Source organism: Salvia hispanica, chromosome 2 (assembly GCF_023119035.1).
Source record: "Salvia hispanica cultivar TCC Black 2014 chromosome 2, UniMelb_Shisp_WGS_1.0, whole genome shotgun sequence".
Lineage (NCBI taxonomy): Eukaryota > Viridiplantae > Streptophyta > Magnoliopsida > Lamiales > Lamiaceae > Salvia > Salvia hispanica.
The window spans coordinates 38,881,532-38,907,062 of NC_062966.1; the positions used below are offsets into that span (position 1 = coordinate 38,881,532).

A 25,531-nucleotide genomic window follows, 5' to 3' on the forward strand; every position below is an offset into this window, starting at 1 on the left:
CAACACAATTTAATTTATATAAAAGAATAAATTTCAAATATAATAATTCCGGGTTTATGGGTACCCGATTAGTTGGGTTCGGGAACCCGCATCGGGTATTAGGATACCCGATTTCACATACGGGTCAGATATTAGGTGTGGTATTTTTGAGATTTCGGGTTTGGGTACCCACGGGTACCCGAATTTACACCCCTAATTACAACACCCAAATTGTAATTAAAGAAATTAGAAGGATCAAACTGTAATTTTCCGAATTTTGTAGCACTCCAATTTCGCACTAAAAACTGTTCAGTATAAACTCTTCAGCTTTTCAACTTTGCAGAAGCCTATTCAGATTCCCCAAATTCCGATTAAAATATTCAATCTCTTCTTCACTTTGTTCTACTTCGCTAAATCATTCGTTTCTCCAACCAATTTGTGCAGCTCCGAGACCTAATTTTGTGATCCTTAACCGCCGTATCAGCTCACGCAAGATGAACCGTGGCAGAGGCAACAACCGCCGCGACGGAGGAAATCGCGGCGGAGGTGGCGGTGGTAGGCAGCCCTTTGCTGCCAGAGGGCGATCGCCGCAACCGACGGGTCAATGGGTGGCTCGTGGCGTGGTAATTTCACTTTATTGTTGAATGTCGATGTCATTTTTTGCTGGCTCCGTTGCCATCGAGTGCTTTGATTGATTTTTGCGTTCAATTTAGTAGGTTTTCCGTGGATGATATATATTTATAGAGCAAATCATAATGTTAATTTAGGTCAATTAGAGTTTAGAGTTCAGAAATTGATCAAATTGTGAGTCATCCTCTGGATTTTGTGTTTATGTGGCAATGGAGGTGTGGCTGGATTGAAGACTACCTCATTTGTTACAATATGATCACAATATGTGATCTTGCTATGTTTTAACACACTAAAGTGGATAAATATCAAATTATATGTACCCGACCTTTATAAGATATAGTTAGGAATCTATTTTCCCTACCTATGTTTTTTTATCTTGTGAAGAGTGCCGGGTTCGAGGTGCTCGGAATTTTTATAGACGTGTCACTGTTCTACTTTGCGATTTCAGGCTGGAGCTGGAGGTCATCTCGATGATGCTTCTTCCGGTAGTGGATCTTCCGAGATTGTGAGGAGAAATACAGAATCAGCATCTGTTGATGATGTAAGGAAGAAGTTTGGTGATGTGTTGTTGTCTTCAGAATGTCCAAGGGAAGCTAGCTCTGAATCTCGTGGATCTCCTAACGTGCCACCAAAAGATGTGAATTTCAAGGGAGTGCAATGTGTTCCTAAAACAGAACCGATTGTTCCATGTTACAACAATAGCTTTCCTTCATTACCAACAGACTCTAAGCTGAGTGAGAGCAGTATGAGTGTTAAATCATGGGATCGGAATTTAAAAAGTTGCAGTCCATCACACTACATCTCCACGTTTCCTCAGACAGTAGGTTGTCAATTCTCTCCTGAGGTTCAAAGTGGGAAGAAGGCAACTTCTGAGGGAGCTAGTGGGGAAACTAAATTTGGTAGCTCTGTTTCGCAGCACGATGGATTTTCTTTCGATATCTGTGAGGAGAGAAGGAGTAGTGGTGTGAAGCTGAAAACCCCTCTGCACAAAATAAATAAAGCCAAGAGGAAAGAAGAACTCCGAATGCAAGGAGACAATATAAAGGTTTTTAGGCCTGGCATGATTCTTCTGAAGGGTTATTTATCTTTAGATGATCAGGTGACATATTATGTTAATCCAATCATTGAAGCATTTACATTATATCACTTCAGTATTATACTTTGAATTGCTAGCATATAATTGAGCATCGGATGAAGGTAGCTTTGCTTTGTCAATGCAGTTGATTAGATTGAATAGGGTTGAAAGTTGAAACCTTTCATGCAATTTTGGGGCCTACACAATTAGTTTAATTCTTTATGATTTGGCCATGATAGAGAAGGACAGTTATTGTGTAGCATGCTGATTCAACCTCATCATGCCAGCCCTTTCTGTCCCTGGCTTGCAGAATGTATAAGAAAATGATAAATTTAGAAAAATGGAGGCACTCATCTTAGGAATATATTATTGACTGCTAAAAAACATTATGATGGGGGATTTATGAAGCATTAGTCCTTTGTATAACTCGGTTTTTACCTGTGTTTAGGTCAAAATGGTCAAGTCATGCCGAGATCTTGGTAGGGGCCCTGGAGGCTTTTACCAGCCTGGTTTTCGTGATGGGGCAAAGTTACATTTGAAGATGATGTGCCTTGGTAAAAATTGGGATCCTGAGAAAGGTGAATATGGTGATCTGAGGCCTGGTGATCAAACCAAACCTCCCCCAATTCCCAATGAGTTTCAGTTGTTGGTCAAAGGAGCAATCGAGAAGTGCCATCAGTATTTAGAGTCAGATAATAAGGTGCTGAAAGCAAGAAATATTCTTCCTCCAATGACTCCAAACATATGCATCATCAATTTTTACACAAAGACGGGCAAGCTTGGTCTTCATCAGGTTTGTGCATTAATTTTTCCCTACTGATTCCTGATGGTGAAATTTTTCTTAAATGAATTTAAATTATTCTGTCTATCGAACTCTGTTGGGTCATAGTTAAAGTACTACTACTGATTTTGCCCCTGTTTGAAGTACTGATTTTGTTCCTGTTACATGTAGGACAAAGATGAAAGTTCGAAAAGTTTACTGGATGGACTTCCAGTAGTTTCTTTCTCTCTTGGGGACACAGCTGAATTTCTGTTTGGGGACGAGAGGGATGTCAACAAGGCAGATAAAGTTGAACTGGAATCAGGGGATGTGTTGGTTTTTGGTGGCAAATCTAGGCACATTTTCCATGGAGTTAGTAACATTTTAGCAGACACTGCTCCGAGATATCTTACGGATGAAACGCATCTAAAACCCGGTCGTTTGAATCTCACATTCAGAGAGTACTGATGTGTACATTCAGAAGGATCAAACACGCACGCGCGAGTTGGCTGGCATTTTGACTTTAAGGTGACACAACTCTGGGACGTTGAGCAAGACCATATCAGATGCACTGAACGAGAAGGAATAAATTCCTGTACGATTTGTGTTTGTCGATCTGATCACCTTCTCTAAAAGAAAAGCAGGACGCCACAAACAACCTCAACTCGTGCTTTTGGGATTAACGGGTACGTCTTCACAGTCGCTATTGATGCGTTAATACAAAGTGACAAATGCCTGCTAGAGTGACATTGCTATTCAGTTCTTGAGAAGAAGCCTGTCCTGTGATATATTGCAAGTGAGAGAAAGAGTGATGAGAAGAGAGTGGGATTTTTTAGTCTGTTTAGAGTGTTTGAAGTGTGTTATTTGCCTTTGCTTTTTTGCTTGCTTGTACATACTTAAATTAAGAAGTACTCCTACTTAGTAGTATCATTTTAAATTATTAACAGTTTTTGTTTTATGAATTATGTATTAAAACCCAGACTATCATATTGCATCAGAGATATCTTTCGTCCATTTTTAGTCACAATTGAATAAAATTAAATTGGCGTCGTTCTAAGGCAAAACATCAGTAAAATGCAAAAATCAGACATCAAGAATCTCAATATATACCCTAAGAATAAAGAGGTCATTAGTAAAACTTAAAATTACTAATGGGGATCAAGCTCATTGTTTTACCAACTCTAAAAATTCCTACCAAGCCCATAGACCCAAAATCCTTCTAACATCTTTTGATGGAGTGATGATTTCGGACGGGGATCCTCTGCTGTGCTATTTAGCACAGCAGCTCCTGCTGCTGCACACACGATAATAAAAAATTCAAGTAAATAACATAAAATAAATTAAGTATTTATACATTATTTTAATGCTGTATTAGGAACAACACGGGCTGTTGTGCTAAATAGCACAGCAGAGGATCCCACCCCGGTGATTTCATGACTGAAACAGTAAGAATATCGGAATATGTACAACACCTTCTTGGTCGAGATATCTTATCTACACTTACAATTAGTCATTAAAAATCAACTCTTTGCTTTGATTAAAATGGTGAATATAGATCTAATTTGATAAGCCAATTTAAACAACTTTTTTGCACTTTTGATTTGGTTCTCTCCATTAGTTGGATGAATATGAAGCCAATGGTTGGTGGGTGGCCAGCCTGTGAGCTTTTGTTGGTAAATTTCATTTTCTATCATCATTTTTACTTCTCTTTTTGGCAGCCAAACTCCAATACCCACTATTTTGAAGACATAATCTACTTTACCATAAATAAAAAGAATAAATAAAATAAATTAGATCTCACATTTTCAAGCAAACTCCACCCAACCAAAAAATATATTTTTCTGGTGATCTTGGTGGAATGTGTGGTATATAAAAGCATATATGTATAGTTATGTACTATCATGTTACATTTGTCAAAAATTGTGTTAAGACATACTAGCTTTGATGACTATAAAAATTTCTTCATGGGTGAATCCAAATGTGCAGCAGTACATAGAATGTGGCCGAATGAAGGTGGAGAAGCAGGGCACATGCCCGATTTTCACCTCATGTTTTCTTTGAAAATCCGGCGTGTGCCCTGTCCCTCCATCTTCTTCCCTCATTCTGATGAAGTTAGAATGTTAGAAGAAAAAGAGGTAATCTTTCTTACTTTATTTTTTCACCTACAAATTAAATAATGGCATTTGAAATGTGCTCAATGAATTTTCGAACAATTAGAGCAATCAACCTAGTTTAAGCCAAAAATGGAATGAAAAACATGCTGTTTTTTTCTATTTTTCTTAACATTCTAATGCACATTTTTGACATGTCAAGCAAATGCCATGGCTTCTGTCTCTGCTCTAACCAAGTTGGCATAGATGCCATCCAGGTTGGCAGCCAGCAGGGTTTCGTGGTCGCCATATTCGGCCACGGAGCCGTCGCGTATGACGGCTATGAAGTCCGCCTCCCTGATCGTGGAGAGGCGGTGGGCCACCACGACAGTTGTGGCTCGCCTTGAGGCCTTCTTTAGCGCGTTCTGGATGTGCCTCTCCGATTCCAAGTCCAGCGCGCTGCTAGCCTCGTCCAGCAGCAGCACCCTCGCCTTCTTTAGCACGGCTCGCGCTATCGCGATCCGCTGCTTCTGCCCGCCCGATAGCTGCACACCACTCTGCCCAACCTACAATTACAAAAACACAACATAAGATACAAAATCTGTTAACTAAGAAGATTTGATTTTTATTTTGTTACCTCAGTTTCATATCCTTGAGGCAGACTACATATGAACTTGTGAATGTAGGCCTCCTTTGCCGCCTCCTCGATCTCCGACCACGATGCGTTCGGGTCACCGAACGCGATGTTCTCGCGGATGCTCCCGGCAAAGAGCGACGGCTCTTGGCCGACTAGAGCCACCTGCCTTCTCAACCAGTTGAGATCAAACTCCCTCAAATCAAAACCTCCCATCAAAACTCTCCCTCTTTTAGGATCATAAAATCTCTGTATTAGCCACACAACTGTTGATTTCCCTGATCCACTCCCTCCCACCAACGCCACCATCTTCCCTGCCCTAATCTTGAGGCTGAAATTGTTCAACACGGCCACATTCGGCCTCGTCGGGTAAGCGAACGTCACCTTCTTGAGCTCGAGGTCCACTGATTTTGCGCCCTCAAGCCTCCTGCCCCGCCTGCCCTCGCTGCTAATGCAAGGCTTGCGGCGCAGGATCCTAAAAATGGCCGGTATGGCCGTCACGGCCATAGAAGTGTCGGGCGCCAGCCCGGCCAGCTGCCCGACAGAGAACGAGCTGAGCACGAGAATCAAGAAAATCTTGTACACAACCCCAAAGTTGGTGTACCCCTTCTTCACAAGAAACGCGCCGAAATACAGAATTAACGTGTACGCACCGTACATCGCGCCCTGGGAGAACCCCAGGACGGACCCCATGATCTGTGACCGCCTGACAGAGGTCCGCCTGGGCTCCCCCAGGGCCCGGTCAAAGGACCGGACGACGGTCTCCTGGGTCCCAAACGTTGCCACGGTCCTTATACTCGACACGGCCCCCGCGGCAATAGTGCTGGCTTTCTCGTAGGCCGCGTTATCCAACCTCGGCCCGATGTTGACGATCAGATTCAAGTAGCTCGCCCCGAGCGTCAGGGGAGTGACGGCCAGCGCCATGAGCGCCAGCCGCCACTCCAGACGGGCCGAGATCCCTAGCCCGACCCCGGCCGAGCTCAGGCCCATCAACAAAACAGAGATTCTGTCACCAAGAACTGATCTGAAGCTAACACAATCAATAGACAACTTTGACACAAGAATCCCACCGGAATTCTCGGGTGCGTCGAACCAACCGGGCTCTTGCCTCAGCATCGCCCGGAACAACGAGTCCCGGACGCGCCTAGTCAGCCTCGTCCCGGCCCAGCCGCAGAACCCCTGCTGCCCAATCATGGTCAAGATGCACCCAAATCCCAAACCAAGCAACACCAAACATAGCCTATTAATCTCCTCTTTCAAATCATCCACATCATCAAAGTAAACCCTAAGAGCCTCACCCAAAATAAATGGAAAAATAGACAAAATTGCCCCTGCAAACATACCTAAAACCAAACCAAGAATCAACACACCTCCTTCTGGCCTTTGCAAACTCCAAACCTCCCCTAACCTATAACTATCCTCCCTCTCTTCATTTCCCATCTCCACATTCATAGATTTCTCCACATTGCTCATCTCTCCACCCCAAACCGGCCTCTCCGCCTCCGCCACATCCACACCCTTAGCCTCCCCGGCCCGCTGTCGCCACGGGGTGTCCCGCCTGGGACACCCCGTGGGACGCCAGCTTGACGAGATCAAAATACGCGCCTCCCTTCTCCATCAGCCCCCCGTGATCACCGCTCTCCACGGCCGTGCCACGGTCGATCACCACGATCGTGTGGGCGTTCCTGACCGTGGCCAGCCTGTGAGCGATGATCACGGTGGTCCTCCCGCCCGAGATCTTGTCGATGGCCTTCTGGACCACCGCCTCCGACTCCGCGTCCAGCGCGCTCGTCGCCTCGTCCAGGAGCAGGATCCGCGGATCCTTGATCATGGCGCGGGCCAGCGCTATGCGCTGCTTCTGGCCGCCCGAGAGCTGCGTCCCGCGGTCCCCGACCTCGGTGTCGTAGCCCTGGGGCAGGCCGGAGATGAAGGAGTGCGCGTTGGCCGCGACGCAGGCGGCCACGGCCTCTTTCTTGGTTGCGTTCTCTTTTCCGATCATCACATTTTCGAGGATTGTGGTTGCGAAGAGAACCGGCTCTTGGCCCACCATGCCTATCTGATTCCTCAGCCACTTCACCTGCAGAGTCCTCAAATCGTAGCCGTCGATGTTGATAAATCCTGCACTTAGTTTTATTCGTTAGATTGTGAATCAATTTTATCTGCATTCTTTTTAACTTATCCAAATTCAATCGGAAAATCGAAAAATCGAATTTTCTAATAAAGATGACCATTTTAACTAAAATAACCGAACCGAATTTCGGGTTATTTTAGTTAAAATAAAAAATAAGTCTCATTATTCATAAATCCAGTCTTAAAGACCGAATATTTGGAGAACATGTAGGTCGTGCTTAGTCGGTTTTATGTCATGATAGTAAGCATGACTTAAAATGATCTTAATATGACATCCGTATTTTTCAAATCCAGATTTATATATCATGACCTAAAACCAACTAACAATGTCTTAATATGACCTAAAACAAGCTAACCATGACAGGTTCAGAAGTTCGGTCATTAAAATTAGTTCGACATTGATTATAACTCAATAAAAAATAGTTTAAGTTTTTGGCTATTTTACTTAAAACTCAACTCAGTTAATTCGGTTCGGTTCGGTTCGGTTTGAATTTCTCATTAGTTCATGAGCAAAATGGTACGTCAAAAACTCACCTTGTGTTGGATCATAGAACCTCTCTATAAGAGCAAAAACGGTCGATTTCCCGCCACCACTCGCTCCGACGAGTGCTAGAGTCTTCGAAGGCGGGATGACGAGATCCAGAGCTTGAAGAATCGGGACGGTGGGGCGCGATGGATAAGCGAAGGAGACTCCTCTGAACTCGATCCTACCACGCATGCTCGACGGCTTCCTCCCCTCGGAGCTATAAGGATCGATCTCGGGAACTCTCTCTATCACTTCGAACACTCTGCTCGCGGCCACGGTTCCTTGCGAGAACTGCGCAAAGTAAGATAAGGCCAATGCTAGGCCTCTGCAATAAAAAAAAATTAATTATTCGACACTTCAATGTAATTTTAAGTCTATAATCCTTATGTATTTTGCATCTATTTTAAGACCAAATTAAATAGAAAAAGGTGGGAAAGTAAGATACCTTCCGCCGACGTTGACACCGAAAAAACAGGCAATGGCGGAGCCACCGGAGAGATCGCCATTTACAACTAAAATGGAGCCGTACCAAAAGGCAAGAGCCCAAGTGGCATACGTGACGAGATAAATCACCCCCATCCCGGCCCCCTTCGCGAACCCGAGCTTCGCCCCGAGAGGCACCGACCTCTCGAGAAGCTCGCTGTATTTTCCCGCCAAAATTTCCTCTGCTGCGAAGGAAATCACTGTTCTGATTGAGCTTATGGCTTGTTCCGCTATGCTCCCGGCCTTTCTGTACGAACCCTTTTGCACGTAAAATAGGGAGTTATTCGAGGGGAGATAATCCAAACAAGAATGCATCTAAATTCAGAAATGCAGCTCAAATCTTGACACTAGGACTATGTGATCTACTTGTCCATAATTAACCAAAACACGGAAGGTCATTATTAACCAACTTTAAGTCATTTTATAAAATTTGGTTTGATGTCATTTTGCGTACCTCTTCTTTGGCCGTTAAGCCGCCGTAGATGGCCTTATACGCGATGCCACAAAACATAGTTAACGGCGTCACTGCGAAAACGGCTAGAGACACCTTCCACGAGCTCTTGAATCCAACGGCATATCCACAAAAGAAGGTGAAAACGTGATGCACAAAATGCGCCATCTGCAACACAAACACAAACACGATTATTTGGCTTATTAATTATACACAACAACTGATTCCATCACTATTTGAATGAGACAACCTTTTCGGACATGACTTCTTGAATTTGTGCAACATCACTAGAGATTCCGTGCATTATGTCGCTTGTGGTTATCTCTGTGTCGAAAAACGCCACGTTCTGCCTTAGGACGGCTCTCAGATACTCGGTTCTGATCCGGTGGGCTGATCTCTCGCCAACCAGCCTCCAGCACGCGATCTCTACCATGGATCAAGAGCATTTTCAATCACACAAAAATGTGTTAATGTTAGTATTTAAAAAAAAAAAAACTAGTTTTACTCCCGTGCGATGACCTACCTAAGTAAGCTCCCACCATAACAATGGCTGCAAGTCCAGTCATATATAGACATATCTGAAAAATTATCAACATAATCATAGTTACTTATTCAAAGTAATAAACAGTAACTGTTAGGACCGTTGACTGCAATACAAACTGTAGCTAAATTTTAACTTTTAACCAACTCTAATTTTCTCATAGAAATTTTACTATTTTGGAAATTTTCATGAGTATACATTTAATTGCTCAATAACTCAAATTTTTGGGATAAAATTCAAAGGTATTAGGAACTGAAATATACTCTCATGCCAAATTTTCGAAAATCAAAAGTTCGTGTATTTATAGGCAACGTTAACAGATAAAGAAGATACGTACAGTGTCCACTTCGTCCATCATCTTATCCTTATCAGATCCTCCAAGGGCAAGCTTGTTCACAAATTTCCCAAAAAGCAAAGAATAAAAAGGCAAAGATCCTCCATTGATGAAAGCTCCCAAACTTCCAAACAATATCAACACAAAATCGAGCACCATCGCGTACCTAAACAAACCAAACAGCCCAACCGATCTCCGCGCCACAGCCTCATCCTCTTCGTCCTCATCCTCACCCTCACCCTCGTCGTGATAATCAACGACAACTGGCATGGAGTGGCCCCCGCCGCCTTCCAAGTCACCTCTCCCAACTTTATGATGATCATGATCATGTTCATGACCGCGATGATCATGGTCATGATCATGATCATTCCTGTCCATGTAAGCATGGGAAACAGAGAACCATCGCTGGTCCTGTTCGCGTTCGTGTTTGTGGTTGAGATCGCGGTACGTCTTGATCAGGCGCATCTGGCGGTCCATGTCGCCAGGCAACTGGTCAAGACTCGCGGTCTCATCCTCTAAACTTCTCCCACTCCCTTCATTAATTGTCACCATTGGGCCGGCCTGGGCCGGCCCAACGTAACTCTGCAGCTCCAGCCTCTGCGGCCGGGCCTGCGGCGTAAGATCATATCCGGATCCCGAGAAGTCACGACTCGGGATCCCACCATAAGTACGCGACATAAAGTAGTCGTTAGCCGATCTTCTGAAGATCCTGCTACGCGGAGTAGCAGACGAGCTCGTGGCCCAGGGGCCGAACGCAGCAGCACCGAGGCCCCGATTCTCTTGCCAGCCCGAGGGCTCGAACTGCCACGAGAGCTCCCCCTGCCACGACCTGTCGCCGTCCGTGGCAAAGGGGGAGGCCGGGGTCGCCCTCCCGGCCCCCCCTAGGTGGGGGAAGACGTAGGAGCTCGAGGTCGAGAATGAGGAGGTGGAGACGTACTCGGACCTCACCGGGGTAGTGTGCCTCCGCCTCCCGCGGCGGAAGGCCGGGGAATTCTCGGCCTCGAGCGAGTGATCGGCCATGATCTTCGACGGAATCTATGCTTTTCTTTTTTGTTTGATTGATGAGTTAAGAAGATATATTGATGAATCAATATTCCCAATTTAGCAAAATTGGGGAAATCGTCACTTTTTTTTTTCTTGGAGAACTCAGATGCTAGCTGCAGTTTTGAGACACCTGCAGCAATGCATTGGATTTAGCTAAATGTTTTTTTAGGTTCTTGTTTAATTTAGTTAGAAACCGATGCTTCGATTATTTGTTGTAACAATGTGTTGGATTAATAAGACAATAGTAAATTGGATTGAAGTTTAATTTACATAGTAGTTGTGACAAGCCGGCTTTGTACTATTTTTTTTTTTTGATATATTTGACTATTGACGCCGGCTCGATTTTAGTGATTTTTGTAGTTTAAAAAGTACTCCCATTTTTGGTTGTTTGTATTATCATGGTCAAAGGGGTCTTCTTGGGACGATCTCGACATTAAAAAAAAGCACAAAGTAAAAAATATTATTGAATTGGATCTCATATACTACCTCCGTCCCCCAAAATTCAATACACTTTGACCCGGCACGGGTTTTAAAAAATGTAATGGAAAGTGAGTTGAAAAAGTTGGTGGGATATGGGTCCTACTTTTAAAGTACTCCCTCCGTCCCGCTTAAGATGACACGTTTTCCTTTTTAGTTTGTCCCAACTAAGATGACATATTTCCTTTTTTGGTAACTTTCTCTCTCCAATTAATACACTCAACCACTTTTTCTCACTCCTATTAAAATATCCATCTTTCTTTATCTCTCTACTTTAATACTTACATCCATCTTCTCTCTCTACAATTAAACACTTTAACCAATAACTCCTAAAATCTCGTGCCGGCTAAGCAATGAGTTAGTGGAATATGGGGTCCACTACCCAAAATAGTAAAAGTGAAGTGTATCAAATTTTCAGGAACGGACCGAAATGGTAATATGTATCAAATTTTGGGGGACAAAGGTAGTATGACTTTGTTAGTGAAAAATAGACTTAGTTTTCTTATTTCATTAATTTTGAATTAAATTCTTTAGTGTTAATAATTAAGACTATTTTTTAAAGATGGATGTGAAAATATCGACGGAGTCACTATGTTCATAGTGGGGCATGCCTCTATGGAAATTTTTTTAGTTAATAAAATCTTTAAAAATATTACTCCCTCCGTCCCAGATAATTCGGGTCATTTTGACCGAGCACGAGTTTTAAGAATTGTAATGAAAAGTGGATTGAAAAAGTTAGTGGAATGTGAGTCCTACCTTTATATATTAATTTTATAATAAAATGTGAGTAGAAATGAGTTATAGAATATGAGGTCCACTACCAAAAATGGTAAAAGTGAAATGAGACAAATTATGTGGGACAGACCGAAATGGAAAACTGGGACGAATTATCTGGGACGGAGGGAGTATTATTATATCAACTATATGTAAAAATCAATTTAATTTGAGATGAAAGTCTCATTGTAAGATGGATAACCGACCGCTGCACAAATTTTTGTTATTTTAAAATTTATGATAATAGAAGCAATAAATTATATTAATAACTAGTCTGATATATGATTAGTACATTATTAAGCATACATAAGAACATTAAAATATACTACTCCCTCCGTCCCAGAGTATTAGACCAACTTTCCTTTTTGGGATGTCCCAACATATTAGACTCATTTCCTTTTTTAGCAAAAAGCATTTATCTTATTTTATTCTCTATCTACTTTTTTCTCTCTTCTCTCCCCTACTTTTTCCCTCTCTCATACTTTACTCTCTCTACTTTAACTATTTAAATATCACCTCCTAAAATCCTGTGCCCAAAAGAAGCGAGTCTAATACTCTGGGAGGGAGTAGTATTATTTGAACTAATGTCATCACCAAAAAACAGAGATTAAACATCTCTCCATGTTTCTATGAATAGCCAAATGGCACGTAAACTGGGAAGAAAATTGAATTGAAGATTTGAAATTGAACATAAACTGACACTTAATTAACAACTAATCTTTACAATGACTAGCAAGAGGATGTGTGATGCTCACAAATGTATTAGATTTAAATAATTAATACACATAAAAAAGATCAATTTCAGTAAGCATACAAATTAATAATAACAACAACAACAACAACAACAACTATTAGTTGTTAGGCTAAATACACATTGGGGATATAATAGGCAAATTAAATTCCATTTTACATTATAATATTTTTACAGTTTTTTTCTTTTTTTTTTCTTGATATTTAATGTGTAAGAAATGATATACTACTCCGTCTATTAGTAAAAAAAGTGTTCCATTTGCCATTTCAATATGTCTGCAATTTAAAGTCTAATCCTTTTTTTTAGAGTACATAAAAGTGAGATCTAAGATCTACTAACTCAACTCAACACTAATTCTTAATTAAATAAAAAGAGCATAAACATAAAAATACATGTGGAAAGAGGAAGATAGCATCTCTATCATCATTCATACGACGGCCTTTATGTCACCATTATTGATCATTTCTATACCGCAGCCGTAGAGACAAATGAAGAAGTTGCATAATGCACAGTAAAATCCTTCCTTTTCATGCCTACTGTAACGACAAATGTCGCAGCGACGTTTTGTGGTGAGAAGTTGAAAGGTGAGAGGGTGTGGATGGGTTTCTGCATTCACATCATATTCCTGCCCCAATTTGATGTTTCGATACCAGCCGGATGTAGTTTTAAAGCATCGCGGGTGGAAGGATAGATCGCAACTGCGGCAGTGATACATCCATCTCCTGGGATTCATTTGTGTTTCGCATTGATAGCAGTAGAAATCTCCAGGACGATTGAGAGTGGCGTCGTACGTCAACAGCAGCGGGTGGTGCTCGTCCCATCTATGGCTGGTGACTGATGCCGGCAGCACAACGCATCTGACATGCACAATGAAATCGCATGAGCTGTTGCAGCACCTGTAACAATCATTATAGAATGGCTTTTGGCCACACGTAGCTGCACACAACAAGCTCCATCGGTTGATATCACTGCGTAGATCCGACTTGGTCACATACTTTAGGAGATGTCGCAGGTGAGCTGCGTGGTGTATGGTATCCGGCATACAAGCGCATTGGATATCGACTCTGAAGCCGCACGCTGTGCAAGTGTAAAACAGCCCATTCGTATCATACGCACACACACTGCATTCTTTACTCTCCCAAGGTCGAAGTTTGTTGCAAGATCGGAGGTCCAGCGAGTGATGATAATCGTGGTGGTGGAGTGGAAAGAGGAGAGTTGAGGTGGCAAGTGAAAGCAAGCCAAGTGAAGATTGTATTTGCATTCACTGCAACTCATATAGTAGTAGTAACATTTACTATTACTATTACTACTACTAGTTGTGGATGATGATGATATAGGAGTGATGCAAGCATCACATATCAATTCTGATCTCACTCCATAATTCTCCTCGTCTTCTTCTTCTTCTTCTTGGCTTCGATCACCAGATGAGACTAAAGTGAGTTGATGTTGGTGGTGAAGGAACTCATATTTCACCTTCCTCAACTCATCAACAGCAGCAGGGATGATGATGGGTGGTATCAATGTTTCTCCTCCTCTTTGTCTCATCACAAAAGGTGTGATTAGTTCCTCGGCCACTTCATTTGTTGGAAGATGAATCATATCTTTCCCAATGTTTCTGGTAAACAAAAAAAATACATGACATTAATTAAGATAACACAAGGATAATATATCTAATAAAGTAAGTGATAACATAGAAACTAATAAATCATACTCAGTGATGCGGGGCTGCTTGTTGAAAACGCACTTGATGTGGACAATAAATCTGCAGATTTGACAATGATATATCCAATAGTTGGGTAGCAAATATGTGTTGCACACATCACATTTGTAGTTGAAATTGAGATATTCATAAGGGACATGAAAGGATAAAGAGAGAAAGTGATGATGATCTTCCCTTTTGAAGCTTTGAGGCAAGGAAGCACATTTCTCATGGATCCAATATTCACAAGCATCATTGGTGCATGTGTATGAACTCCCTTCGCGTCTGGTGCTACAAGCATCGCACTTGAAGGAACAACTTCTTCTCCACAACTTCAGCTCATGGTCAGGATGACTTGGATGACGTATGATGCTGCGCCTTTTCTTATCATCATCATCGCCCGTTGCATCGACCATGCCACCACCTTGTGCGCATCTCAGGTGCATCTGGAAAGAACATGCTGGAGCATTTGTAACCAATGCTCCAAATAGTCCTTCCACAGATATCACACCCCGTGAATGCCGGTTCGTGGCGTTGGATGAGTATGTGTTGAGGGTGGTGCGATGGATGGCGTATCTCTCTCGCAACCGCAGAACATTCTGCGTGTAACAACCTTGAGTAGTTACATCCCTCTGTGCTGCATCCATAAGCTTGCTCTCCGACACTAAAGAGCTCTTCACACCCATAACAGTATACTTTTTCACGAGTATTCACCAAAGCAAGTGGATGCTCGTGGCTCCAATGATGGAGCATCTCTCTCTCACTCCCCTCATCCTTCTCTATCTCCTTTCCTCTCTCGCTCATTCTCTCGTTTTTTTTTACTTCTCAATATCGATCTCACTATCTGCGTGTGTGGGTGTCCAGACCATACATATAAACACTATATGTAATGTATTTCAAACATTTTCAAATGCAAAAAACATACAATCCTTCCAATCTCACCAAAAGTATGTACTCCATCAAAGTAATAAATTAATTCAGTCAAACAATAATCTTCTTTCTCTTTCTGTTTACTTTTGTCTTTTGCTTTTCCAATTTTATTATATTTTCATTACAGTTTAGGTTTAACTTTAACTGAATCTATTGATACAATACTTTTGTGTAATAATTTTGAGAAGGTTCATCACTCAAAGAATCTCCTTTTTCTTCGGCATTGTCTTTCCCTTTTTCATGTAATTACCGTTTGTTGGTGGGTCTAATTAATACTCCCTCTGTCCTAGATAATTCGTCTCAATTTTCCATTTCGGTCAGTCCTATATAATTTGTCCCACTTCAATTTTATCATTTTTGTTAGTGGACCTCATATTCCACTAACTCATTTCTACTCACATTTTATTATTAAAACTCGTACTCGGTCAAAGTGACCCGAATTATCCGGGACGGAGGGAGTAATTCTTTTCTTGATTGTGTGAATAAATATATGTTCTCAAATATTATTACTCGTTTTTAGCTTTGATGATTTCTCTTTTGGAGTATCATACACTAGAATTAAAATTTCCTATGGCGGCAAAGTATGTGTCAAAGTAACATAGTACTCCCTCCATCCCGCTTTAGGAGTCCCGGTTAAGTCGGGCACATGTTTTAAGAAAAAAATGTTTAGTGTGTAATAAATAAATATTGTAGTGGATGTTGGGACCCACTTTTAGTTGAGTGTCCAATAAATTAATGTTGTAGTGGATGTTGGGACCCACTTTTAACACTTTTTAATTAGTTGTAGTGGATGTTGGGATCCACTTTTAACACTTTTAGGCATTTTTTATTAATTTATCTCAACCGGGACTCCTAAAGCGGGACGCTCAAAATTGATCAACCGAGACTCCTAAAGCGGGACGGAGGGAGTATTAATTTACTATTTGTCCTTGTCTTTTGCTTTTCCAATATTAACAATTACATTTATATAACGATTAGTTTAACTTTGAGTAATGAGTAACTTCGCAAAAATACTGGCAAACTATCTCATCTTTCATTCAACATTTTGAATCATACAAAAGCATTTCACTCAAAGAAATCTCCTTTTACTTTGGCATTGCCTTTGTCTTTTTCATGTAATTATCTTTTTTGTGATGGGTATAATTTTATCATGTGGAATAATACTTTTTTTTTCTCGATTCATGTGATTAGATATATATTCTCAATCATTATGTATTATGCTTTGAGGATTACTATTTTTCAAGAGCACAAACAATTCTTTTTCTTTTTCTTTCTCTTTGTCCTTTATCTTACGCTTTTCCAATATCGTTTTAGTATTTTTATTACGTTAAGTTTAACTTTGATTGATAAGTGATAACTATTGATAATTTGATACTACCTCCGTCTCCACTAAAATTTGTCTTCCTTTAACCTGGATACTAATTTTAAGAAATGTAATGGAGTAGCGAGTTGAAAAAATTAGTAGATTGTACATTCTACTTTTACGTATTAGCTTTATAATAAAATGTGAGTAGGAATGAGTTAGTAGAATATGAGGTCCACCATCAAAAATAGTAAAAGTGAAATGAGACAAATTTTGGTGAACGAACGGTAGCATGAAAATATGAGACAAATTTTGGTGGATGGAGATAATATAATATACTCCCTCTCATCCCATTAGAAATGAAACGTTTTCCTTTTTAAATCATGTCCCATTAAAAATGCTTCATTACTAAAAATGGAAACAATACTCTCTCTACTTTTTCTTCTCTCTTTACTTTCTCTCTCTTCATCTAACTCACAAAACAACACTATATAAAATCTCGATGTCGAAAAAGCAAATGTTGCATATTTAATGGGACTGAGGGAGTATATACTTTACACAAATCTAGCATGTGCATGTTCATTAATTTTTATTGATTTCATCAAGAAGAGTCAAATTTGTATTTCATCGATGTGTTTATGTCTCTTATTTCACTTTTTCAATAAATCCGGCTTTGTATTTTTCTTGATATTTGACTATGGACACCGGCACGATTTTTGTGGAGTACAGTATTTTAGGTATTTGTGTACGTCAAAGTAAAAGATACTCCTTCCGTCCACGGAAATTCGTCCCGGTTTGATCGGGCACGGGTTTTAAGAAATGTAATGGAAAAGTGAGTTGAAAAAGTTTGTGGGATTGTGGGTCCTTTCTTTGCATATATTAGTTTTATAATAAAATTTGAGTAGGAATGAGTTAATGGAATATGAGGTCCACTACCAAAAATGGTAAAAGTGAAATGGGACAAATTTTGGGGGACAGACGGAAATAGAAAAATGGGACAAATTTTCTTGGACGGAGGGAGTATTACTAAATTTAATTTTGTACTATTTCATATAGTTTTATTTTATACTTGACTTTTTTGGAGTAAAATTAATTGCAATTTATTTAAAGTAATTTTTTTTGAAAAAGAGCATAATCTCATTTTTCACTAACAAATTAATAATTTTAACCTCTTACTTTATCAATTAAAATTTCACAATTGAAACTATTTATCGTAGGTCGATGTCGCACAGAGTATTAAGTTATCGCAAGAGCCACGATGTTCATGGTGGGGCTATGCCTCCACTATTGGCAATTTATATTTTTAATTAAAAAACTTTAAAAATATTATCATTAATTTAACTATATGTAAAAATACACTCCTTCAGTTTCATAGTAGTGGAGATTTTTTTTTCGGCATAGAGATTAAAGAAAATGTGTAATGTATTAAATAAAAAGATAAAAAAACAGGAAAGAGGAAAAAGTAGAAAGAATAAAATAAGCAAAAGGGAAAAGTAAGTGCGAAGAAATATGTTAATTTTTATTAAAAAAGGAAATGTCTACACTACTATCGAACGTACCAAAATAACAAAATAACTCAACTAAGTACTATGGAACAGATATAGTATTTAATTTTAAACCAAGTTGTTTAATCCACTTCATATGTATCCATGTATACTTCGGATGGATAACCGATCGTTCCACAAACTTTAGTTATATTAAATTTTTTGTCTAATAGTACACTATTAAGTCCATAAGAATGTTAACGTTGAATAGTAGGAGATGTCATAAATCAACGTTACCTAAACACTACTCCATTTTCCTAAATCCTATGAATCGCCAAATGGTGTGATGCTCATAATGTACTAGATTTAAATGATTAATAAATAAAAACGATCAATTTGAATAAGTATACAAATTTATAACAATAAGTCATGATAATAATAACATACAAATACGAGTGGAAAGAGGTAGAATTGACTAATTCTAGACAAAGTATGATAATTTCTCTCAATCAACATTTTTAATCAATCCTCTACTGCAGAAGTAGTAACAAATGAAGAAGTTGCATAATGCACAGTAAAATCCTTCCTGTTCAAGTTTACCCCGACCACAAATGTCGCAGCAGCTGGTGGATTGGAAGTGAGGAGAGTTGAGGTGGCAAGTGAAAGCAAGCCAAGTGAAGATTGTATTTGCATTCACTGCAACTCATATAGTAGTTTGAAGATGATGATATAGGAGTGATGCACCCATCACATATCAATTCCGATCTCACTCCATAATTCTCCTCGTCTTCTTCTTCTTCTTCTTGGCTTCGATTGCCAGATGAGATTAAAGTGAGTTGATGTTGGTGATGAAGGAACTTATATTTCACATTCACCAATTCCTCATCATTATCATCAGCTGCAGGGATGATGATGGGTGGTATCAATGTTTCTCCTCCTCTTTGTCTCATCACAAAAGGTGTGATTAGTTCCTCGGCCACTTCATTTGTTGGAAGATGAATCATGTCTTTCCCAATGTTTCTGGTAAACAAAAAAAAACAACACATTACAATAATTAAGATAACACAAGGATAATATATCTAATAAGTGATGACATTGAAACTAATAAATCATACTCAGTGATGCGGGGCTGCTTGTTGTAAACGCACTTGACGTGGACAATAATTCTGCAGATTTGACAATGATATATCCAATAGTTGGGTAGATGTAAGTGGATGCCTGTGGCTCCAATGATCAATCATCTCCCCTCCTTTCTCACTCATTCTCCCTTTTCCTTTTTTTTTTTTTCCTTCTCAATATCTCTATCTCACTATTTGTATGTGGGTGTCTACACCATACATATAAACACTATTTATACTACTACTCTTTCAAAAATTTTCAAATGCAAGAATCATACAATCCTTCCAATCTCACCAAAAGTATGTACTCCATTAAAGTAATAAATTCATTCATTCAAACAATCTTCTTTCTCTTTCTCTTTTGTCTTTTGCTTTTCCAATTTTGCTATATTTTCGTAACACTTTAGATTTAACTTTGACTGACATCTATTAATGATATCAATACATTAGTGTAATAAATTTGAGAAGGCCATCAATCTTATTTTTCTTTCTCTTTGCTCTATTGTCTTTTTATTTTCCAATATAATTATAACCTTATTATGTTTAATTTAAGTTTAAGTCATAACAAAGGATATAATACTAGTACTAAATTGAGACTTTACAATATCCATGCACAATTTGTTCGAGCATGCAAGTGCTTGTTCCATTTTCCTTGATTTTCAGAGAAGAACCAAACTGTATTGAATTAAAAATACTTTTACAGGATGAAAGAGGTAAACAACATTTGTATCATCATTTTTATCTCAATCGACGACCTTCATGTGTGAGTATTTCTTCAGTCTAGATAGACATATTTGAAGACTGTTTTTTACCATCATTTAAACAGTTTAGAACACAATCATGCATGCAATAATATTTAATTCACCCAAACAGTCCCTTTCCTCTTTGTCCTTGTCTAGCTTTTGCTTTTCCAATAATAATAACGTTTAATTTAACTTTGAGTGATGACTAACTTTGAAAAAAAACTGATAAACTGTCTCATCTTTCAAACATTTTGAATCATACAAAACTTCCAACCTCAGTAAACAATAATGTTTAACAACAACAAAGCATTTCACTCAAAGAAATCTCCTTTTTCTTTGGCATTGCCTTTATCTTTTTCATGTAATTATCTTTTTTGTGATGAGTCTAATTTTATCATGTGGAATAATACTTTTTTTCTCGATTCATGTGATTAGATATATATTCTCAATCATTGCTTTGAATGTATTATTTCACTCAACATTACTTTTTCTTTCTCTTTGTCCTTTTTCTTTCGCTTTTCCAATATCATTATATTTTCATGACGTTTAATTTACTTTGAGCGACAACTATTGATATAATACTAAATTGAGATTGTCATAAATGCACAAATTTAGCATGTGCATGTTCATTATTTTTTTTATTGATTTCACCAAGAAGAATCAAATTGTATTTCATTGATGTGTTTATAACTACCAATATCAATCACACAATCTTGTGCAAAAGAAGAAAAATAAGAATACTAAGACTCATTATATGTAATACTACGTACCAAGGGTCATGTTAGGAAGAAAAGTAGTAATAATTGAGATAACTCACCAACTCAGTATATTAAAAATGTTAACAAAATGACATGAGTACGTCCACTATGTCTTTGTATTGACATTTAAATATAAATATACACAAGCCAACTCAAAGACATATTTGACATACTAATGATATTGTGTTAGACATTTTTTCATACTGAGTTGACAAGTTAATATCACATTAAGCTAGTTACCATTTAATTACACCCATACTACCAATTAGTACAAATATATTAGTCTTTCTATACATTCTTCATCTAATAACTCCATATAGTTATCTTTTCCAAACATTTCAAAATTAAGTGTTGATTACAGTACAATGATACCTCAAAACTTCGACAAAAGAAAAGAAAATGATTGGTTTCACAACACTTTTTACCTCTTTTCTTGGTTAATAAACAACATTCACAACTCATATGAGGAGCGGGAGACGGCAGTGGCGTATCCAGGATTTTCAATTTTGGGGTGCAAAAATAATTACGACTTAAAATTTCAAAATGTGAGTGATCTTTTTTATTTTCTTTGTTATGCTTTTTCAATTATTTTTTTTAATAAAATATTTGTTGTTATTTTATTTTTATCAAAAAAAATTCATTTTAACTAAAAATAAACTATTTTTTAAAGTATCACGTAAATTATACATTTGAAATACAAGTATCCGTGTTTTTTTTTAATTAGCAATATATAATATAGATATGAATATAATGAGGATGTTAGTTTTATAAATATGAAAGAATACATAATTAAATTGAATTAGATATGATATAGATTAAAACAAATTTAGCTTGGAGAAGAGAAGGGGAAAGTAGGATTAAGAGTAGAAAATGTGGTCACTAAGTTTAGTCTCTAGCTTGTAAAGAGAGACAACTTACCACTAGGCTACTGACGAATTTTTGTAAAAGTTGGACTACATATAGAATTAATGCACAGAAATTGGAGGTACAGTTCTACCCCTTGTTACAATGTGTATACGCCAGTGGGAGACGAAGTAGCAATTAATTAGAGTATCTCTTTTATCAAATAAAAAAAGAGAGAGCAATGCAACTAGATCAATTTAAATAATTAATAAAAAGTTTAATAAAATAGAGATTAAAGAAAATGTGGAATGTATTAAATAAAAAGATAATATAATAGGAAAGAGGAGATGTCGTCACCGAGAAATAGAGAATCATAAATTAACGTTACCTAAACAGTACTCCATGTTCCTAAATCCTATGAATCGTCAAATGGTGTGATGCTCATAATGTATTAGATTTAAATAATTAATAAGCATAAAAAAGATCAATTTGAATAAGTATACAAATTTATAATAATAAGTCATGATAATAATAACATACAAATACGAGTGGAAAGGTTAGACGACGTCCCTAATTCACTATTTCTAGACAAAGTATGACAATTTCTCTCAATCAACGGGCGCATTTCTAATCAATACTGTGCTGCAGTAGTAGTAACAAATGAAGAAGTTGCAAAATGCACAGTAGAATCCTTCCTGTTCAAGTTTACCCCGACCACAAATGTCGCAGCAGCGTTTTGTGGTGAGAAGTTGAAAGGTGAGAGGGTGTTGGTGAACTGCGTCATTCACATATTTCTGCCCCAACTTCTTGTTTCTAAACTCGCCGGATGTAGTTGGAAAGCATTTAGGATGGAAGGATATATCGCAGGCGCGGCAGTGATACATCCAGCTCCTGGGATTCATCCCTGTTTCGCACTGGTCGCAATAGAAATCACCGGGATGGTTTTGAGTGGCGTTGTATGTCAGCAGCAGCGGGTGGTGCTCGTCCCATCTACGGCTGCTGACCGACACAGGCAGCAAAGCGCATCTGACGTGCACTATGAAATCACATGAGTTGTTGCTGCACCTGTAACAATCATAATCGTCTATGTAATAGTCACAACCAGCAGCACACGACAAGCGCCGTCGGTTGATATCCCTACGTAGAACCGACTGAGTCACATGCTTGAGGAGATGTCGCGGGTGAGCTGCGTGGTGTATGGTATCCGGCATACAAGCGCATTGGATATTGACTTTGAAGCTGCAATTTGTACAGGTGTAAAACAGCCCATTAGTTACATACTCGCAAACACTGCACTCTTTCCACCTCCAAGGTTGGTGTTTGTCCAAAGATTGGAGGACTAGCTGGTGATCATCACGTTGGTGGACTGGAAGTGAGGAGAGTTGAGGTGGCAAGTGAAAGCACGCCAAGTGAAGATTGTATTTGCATTCACCGCAACTCATATAGTAGTTTGATGATAATGATATATGAGTGATGCACCCATCACATATCAATTCTGATCTCACTCCATAATTCTCCTCATCTTCTTCTTCTTCTTCTTCTTGGCTTCGATTGGCAGATGACAGTAAAGTGAGCTGATGTTGGTGATGAATGAACTTATATTTCACCTTCATCAACTCATCAGCAGCACTAGCAGGGATGATGATGGGCGGTATCAATGTTTCTCCTCCTCTTTGTCTCATCACAAACGGTGTAATTAGTTCCCCGGCCACCTCATTCGCTGGAAGATGAATAATGTCTTTCCCTATATTCCTGTTGGACATAAATACACATGAATAATTAAGATAAAGGAAGGCTAATCTAATACTCCCTCCGCCCCACTCAAGATGGCCACACTCTTGAGTGGCATGGGATTTTAGGAAGTGTTGTAAGGTGGAAAAAAGTAGAGAGTAAAAAGGTAGTTGAATATTTTAATGAGGAGAGAGGAGAGGGGAGGTTATTTTCAAATTGGAAAGTGGTCAACTTGATTGGGACAAACAAAAAAAGGTGGCCATCGTGAATGGGACAGAGGGAGTAAGTAATAACATGGAACGATATTGGCTAGCACATACTCAATGGTCGGAGGCAGCTTGTTGAAGACACACTTGAGGGGACAATAAATCTGCAGATTTCACAATGATACATCCAATTTCTGGGCTGCAGAAATTTGCTGCATACATCACATTTGTAGTAAAATATGATATATTCAAGTGGGACATGAAAAGAGAGAGAAAGTGAGTGATGATGGTCTTCCCTTTTCAAGCTTTGAGGCAATGAAGCACATTTCTCATGGATCCAATACTGACAAACATCCGCGGTGCATGTGTAGGAACTCCCCTTGCGCGTGGTGCCACATGCATCGCAGTTGAAGGTACACCTTCTTCTCAACAACTTCATTTCGTGGTCAGGATGACTTGGATGACGTACAATTTTGCGGATTTGCTCAACGCCATCGTCTGCTACTGCTTTGATCAGCCCACCACTTTGCTGCGAGCATCTCAAGTGCATCTCGAACTCACATTCAGAGCATGTACATTTGTAACCAATGCTCCAAATAATCTTTTCACAGATATAACACCGACTCAAAACCGGTTCGTGTTGTTGGATGAGTATGTGTTGAGGGTGGTGCGATGGATGTCGTATCTTTCTTGCCATCGTTGCACATTCTTCGTGCAATAAGTTTGAGTAGTCACATCCGTCGATGCTGCATCCATAAGCTTGCTCTCCGCTGCTAAACCGATCTTCACAACCATAGCAGTATTCTCCCCCACAAGCTTCCACCAAACTGAGTGGATGCTCGTGGCTCCAATGCTCAAACATCTCTCTTTCATCCTTCTCTATCTCCTTTCCTTTCTCACTCATTCTCTTCTTTTTTTTGTCTCTCTCTTCTCAAATATCTCACTCTACGTGTGTGGGTGACTGGACAGACATTTAAACACTCAAATGTAGTACTAGACATTTTTTGAACAAATTATTCACTCAAAACAATCTTCTTTTTCTTTTCTTTTTTCCTTTTCCTTTTTCTTTTTTCTTTTTTTCTTTTTTCTTTTTCTTTTTCTTTTTCTTTTTTGTTTTCCAATACTAATTTTTGTGCACCAACATTTCTTGCTCCATCCATAACCATCCTCTCCACAGCAATAATAAATCCAACAATAGAATCTCCTTTATTTTTTATCTTCCTCTTTGTGTTTTTGCTTTTCTCATATATGTAGTTCTCTTTTCCAAAAGCATCCAAACTAGTGTGATGATTAAAGCATGATCTTTGTACATTAAATTCTACCAATGGCAAGAACGAAAACTAACTTCAAAACCCAAACATGATTAATGGAGTAGTATAGAAGGAAAGTTAGGGAAAAATATTACTCCCTCTGTCCATGAAAAATAGTCTCATTTTTGGAAGACATGGCTTTTAAATGATAAACTAGTAAATTAAAAAAGAGAGGTGGAGAAAAAATTGGTAAAGTATAAAAAAACTAGCCATTTGGTGACGGATTTACTATCAATGAATTATTGTCACTAAACAAGTTAGTGACAGATTAGAATCATAATTCAAAAAGCTTATCACTAAGGTTACTACAGCCCCAATGACGGAAAACTTAGAGTAAGTTTCAATTAGTGACAGAATAGTCTGTAATTAATTAGTGAATCACGCAATTCCGTCACTAATTTGTGAGGAAAATTATGCCATCAACTAATCAGCATTTTTTTTAGTGATTAGAGAAAGTTTTTATTTTTAAAACAGGACTATTTTTCATGGACACTCCAAAATAGCAAAATGAAACTATTTTTCGTGGACAAAGGAAGTACTATATATAATACTATATGATTTACTCCATTGTTATGTTCCATTCAGAAATGTAACCCTATCATAGTATATATCAATGAAACTTAAGCTCCAACAAAAGAAAATAATAAATCAAGCTCCATGTCGTCAAATGTCTTAGACTTGATACATACTTTAAGAAATGCTCCCTCTGGTCTCCAATAAATGATGT

General features: G+C 38.8%; 4 protein-coding genes across 4 annotated transcripts; 1 reads left to right on the top strand and 3 right to left on the bottom strand.

Annotated features, from left to right (window-relative positions):
- The first annotated feature begins 328 nt into the window (after window positions 1–328).
- Window positions 329–3,443, top strand: LOC125204576. Its single transcript, XM_048103262.1, has 4 exons — window positions 329–602; window positions 1,058–1,708; window positions 2,133–2,477; window positions 2,637–3,443. The coding sequence occupies exons 1-4, from the start codon at window positions 474–476 to the stop codon at window positions 2,910–2,912; spliced, it is 1,401 nt and encodes a 466-aa protein (XP_047959219.1). The 5' UTR covers window positions 329–473; the 3' UTR covers window positions 2,913–3,443.
- A 1,134-nt stretch (window positions 3,444–4,577) lies between these two features.
- LOC125206999 (ABC transporter B family member 19-like) lies at window positions 4,578–10,653 on the bottom strand. Its single transcript, XM_048106209.1, has 9 exons — window positions 9,637–10,653; window positions 9,282–9,336; window positions 9,009–9,184; window positions 8,762–8,926; window positions 8,270–8,565; window positions 7,833–8,149; window positions 6,736–7,286; window positions 5,172–6,704; window positions 4,578–5,100 (listed from the first exon to the last, which is right to left on the bottom strand). Exons 1-9 carry the CDS (start codon window positions 10,651–10,653, stop codon window positions 4,753–4,755), a joined length of 4,458 nt encoding a protein of 1,485 aa, XP_047962166.1. The 3' UTR covers window positions 4,578–4,752.
- Window positions 10,654–12,955: 2,302 nt separating this feature from the next.
- On the bottom strand, window positions 12,956–15,064 carry LOC125207000. The gene is made up of 3 exons (XM_048106210.1): window positions 14,391–15,064; window positions 13,796–14,294; window positions 12,956–13,536 (listed from the first exon to the last, which is right to left on the bottom strand). Exons 1-3 carry the CDS (start codon window positions 15,062–15,064, stop codon window positions 13,501–13,503), a joined length of 1,209 nt encoding a protein of 402 aa, XP_047962167.1. The 3' UTR covers window positions 12,956–13,500.
- Window positions 15,065–22,165: 7,101 nt separating this feature from the next.
- LOC125207001 lies at window positions 22,166–24,398 on the bottom strand. Its single transcript, XM_048106211.1, has 2 exons — window positions 23,914–24,398; window positions 22,166–23,309 (listed from the first exon to the last, which is right to left on the bottom strand). The coding sequence occupies exons 1-2, from the start codon at window positions 24,396–24,398 to the stop codon at window positions 22,166–22,168; spliced, it is 1,629 nt and encodes a 542-aa protein (XP_047962168.1).
- Between the last annotated feature and the right edge of the window lie 1,133 nt (window positions 24,399–25,531).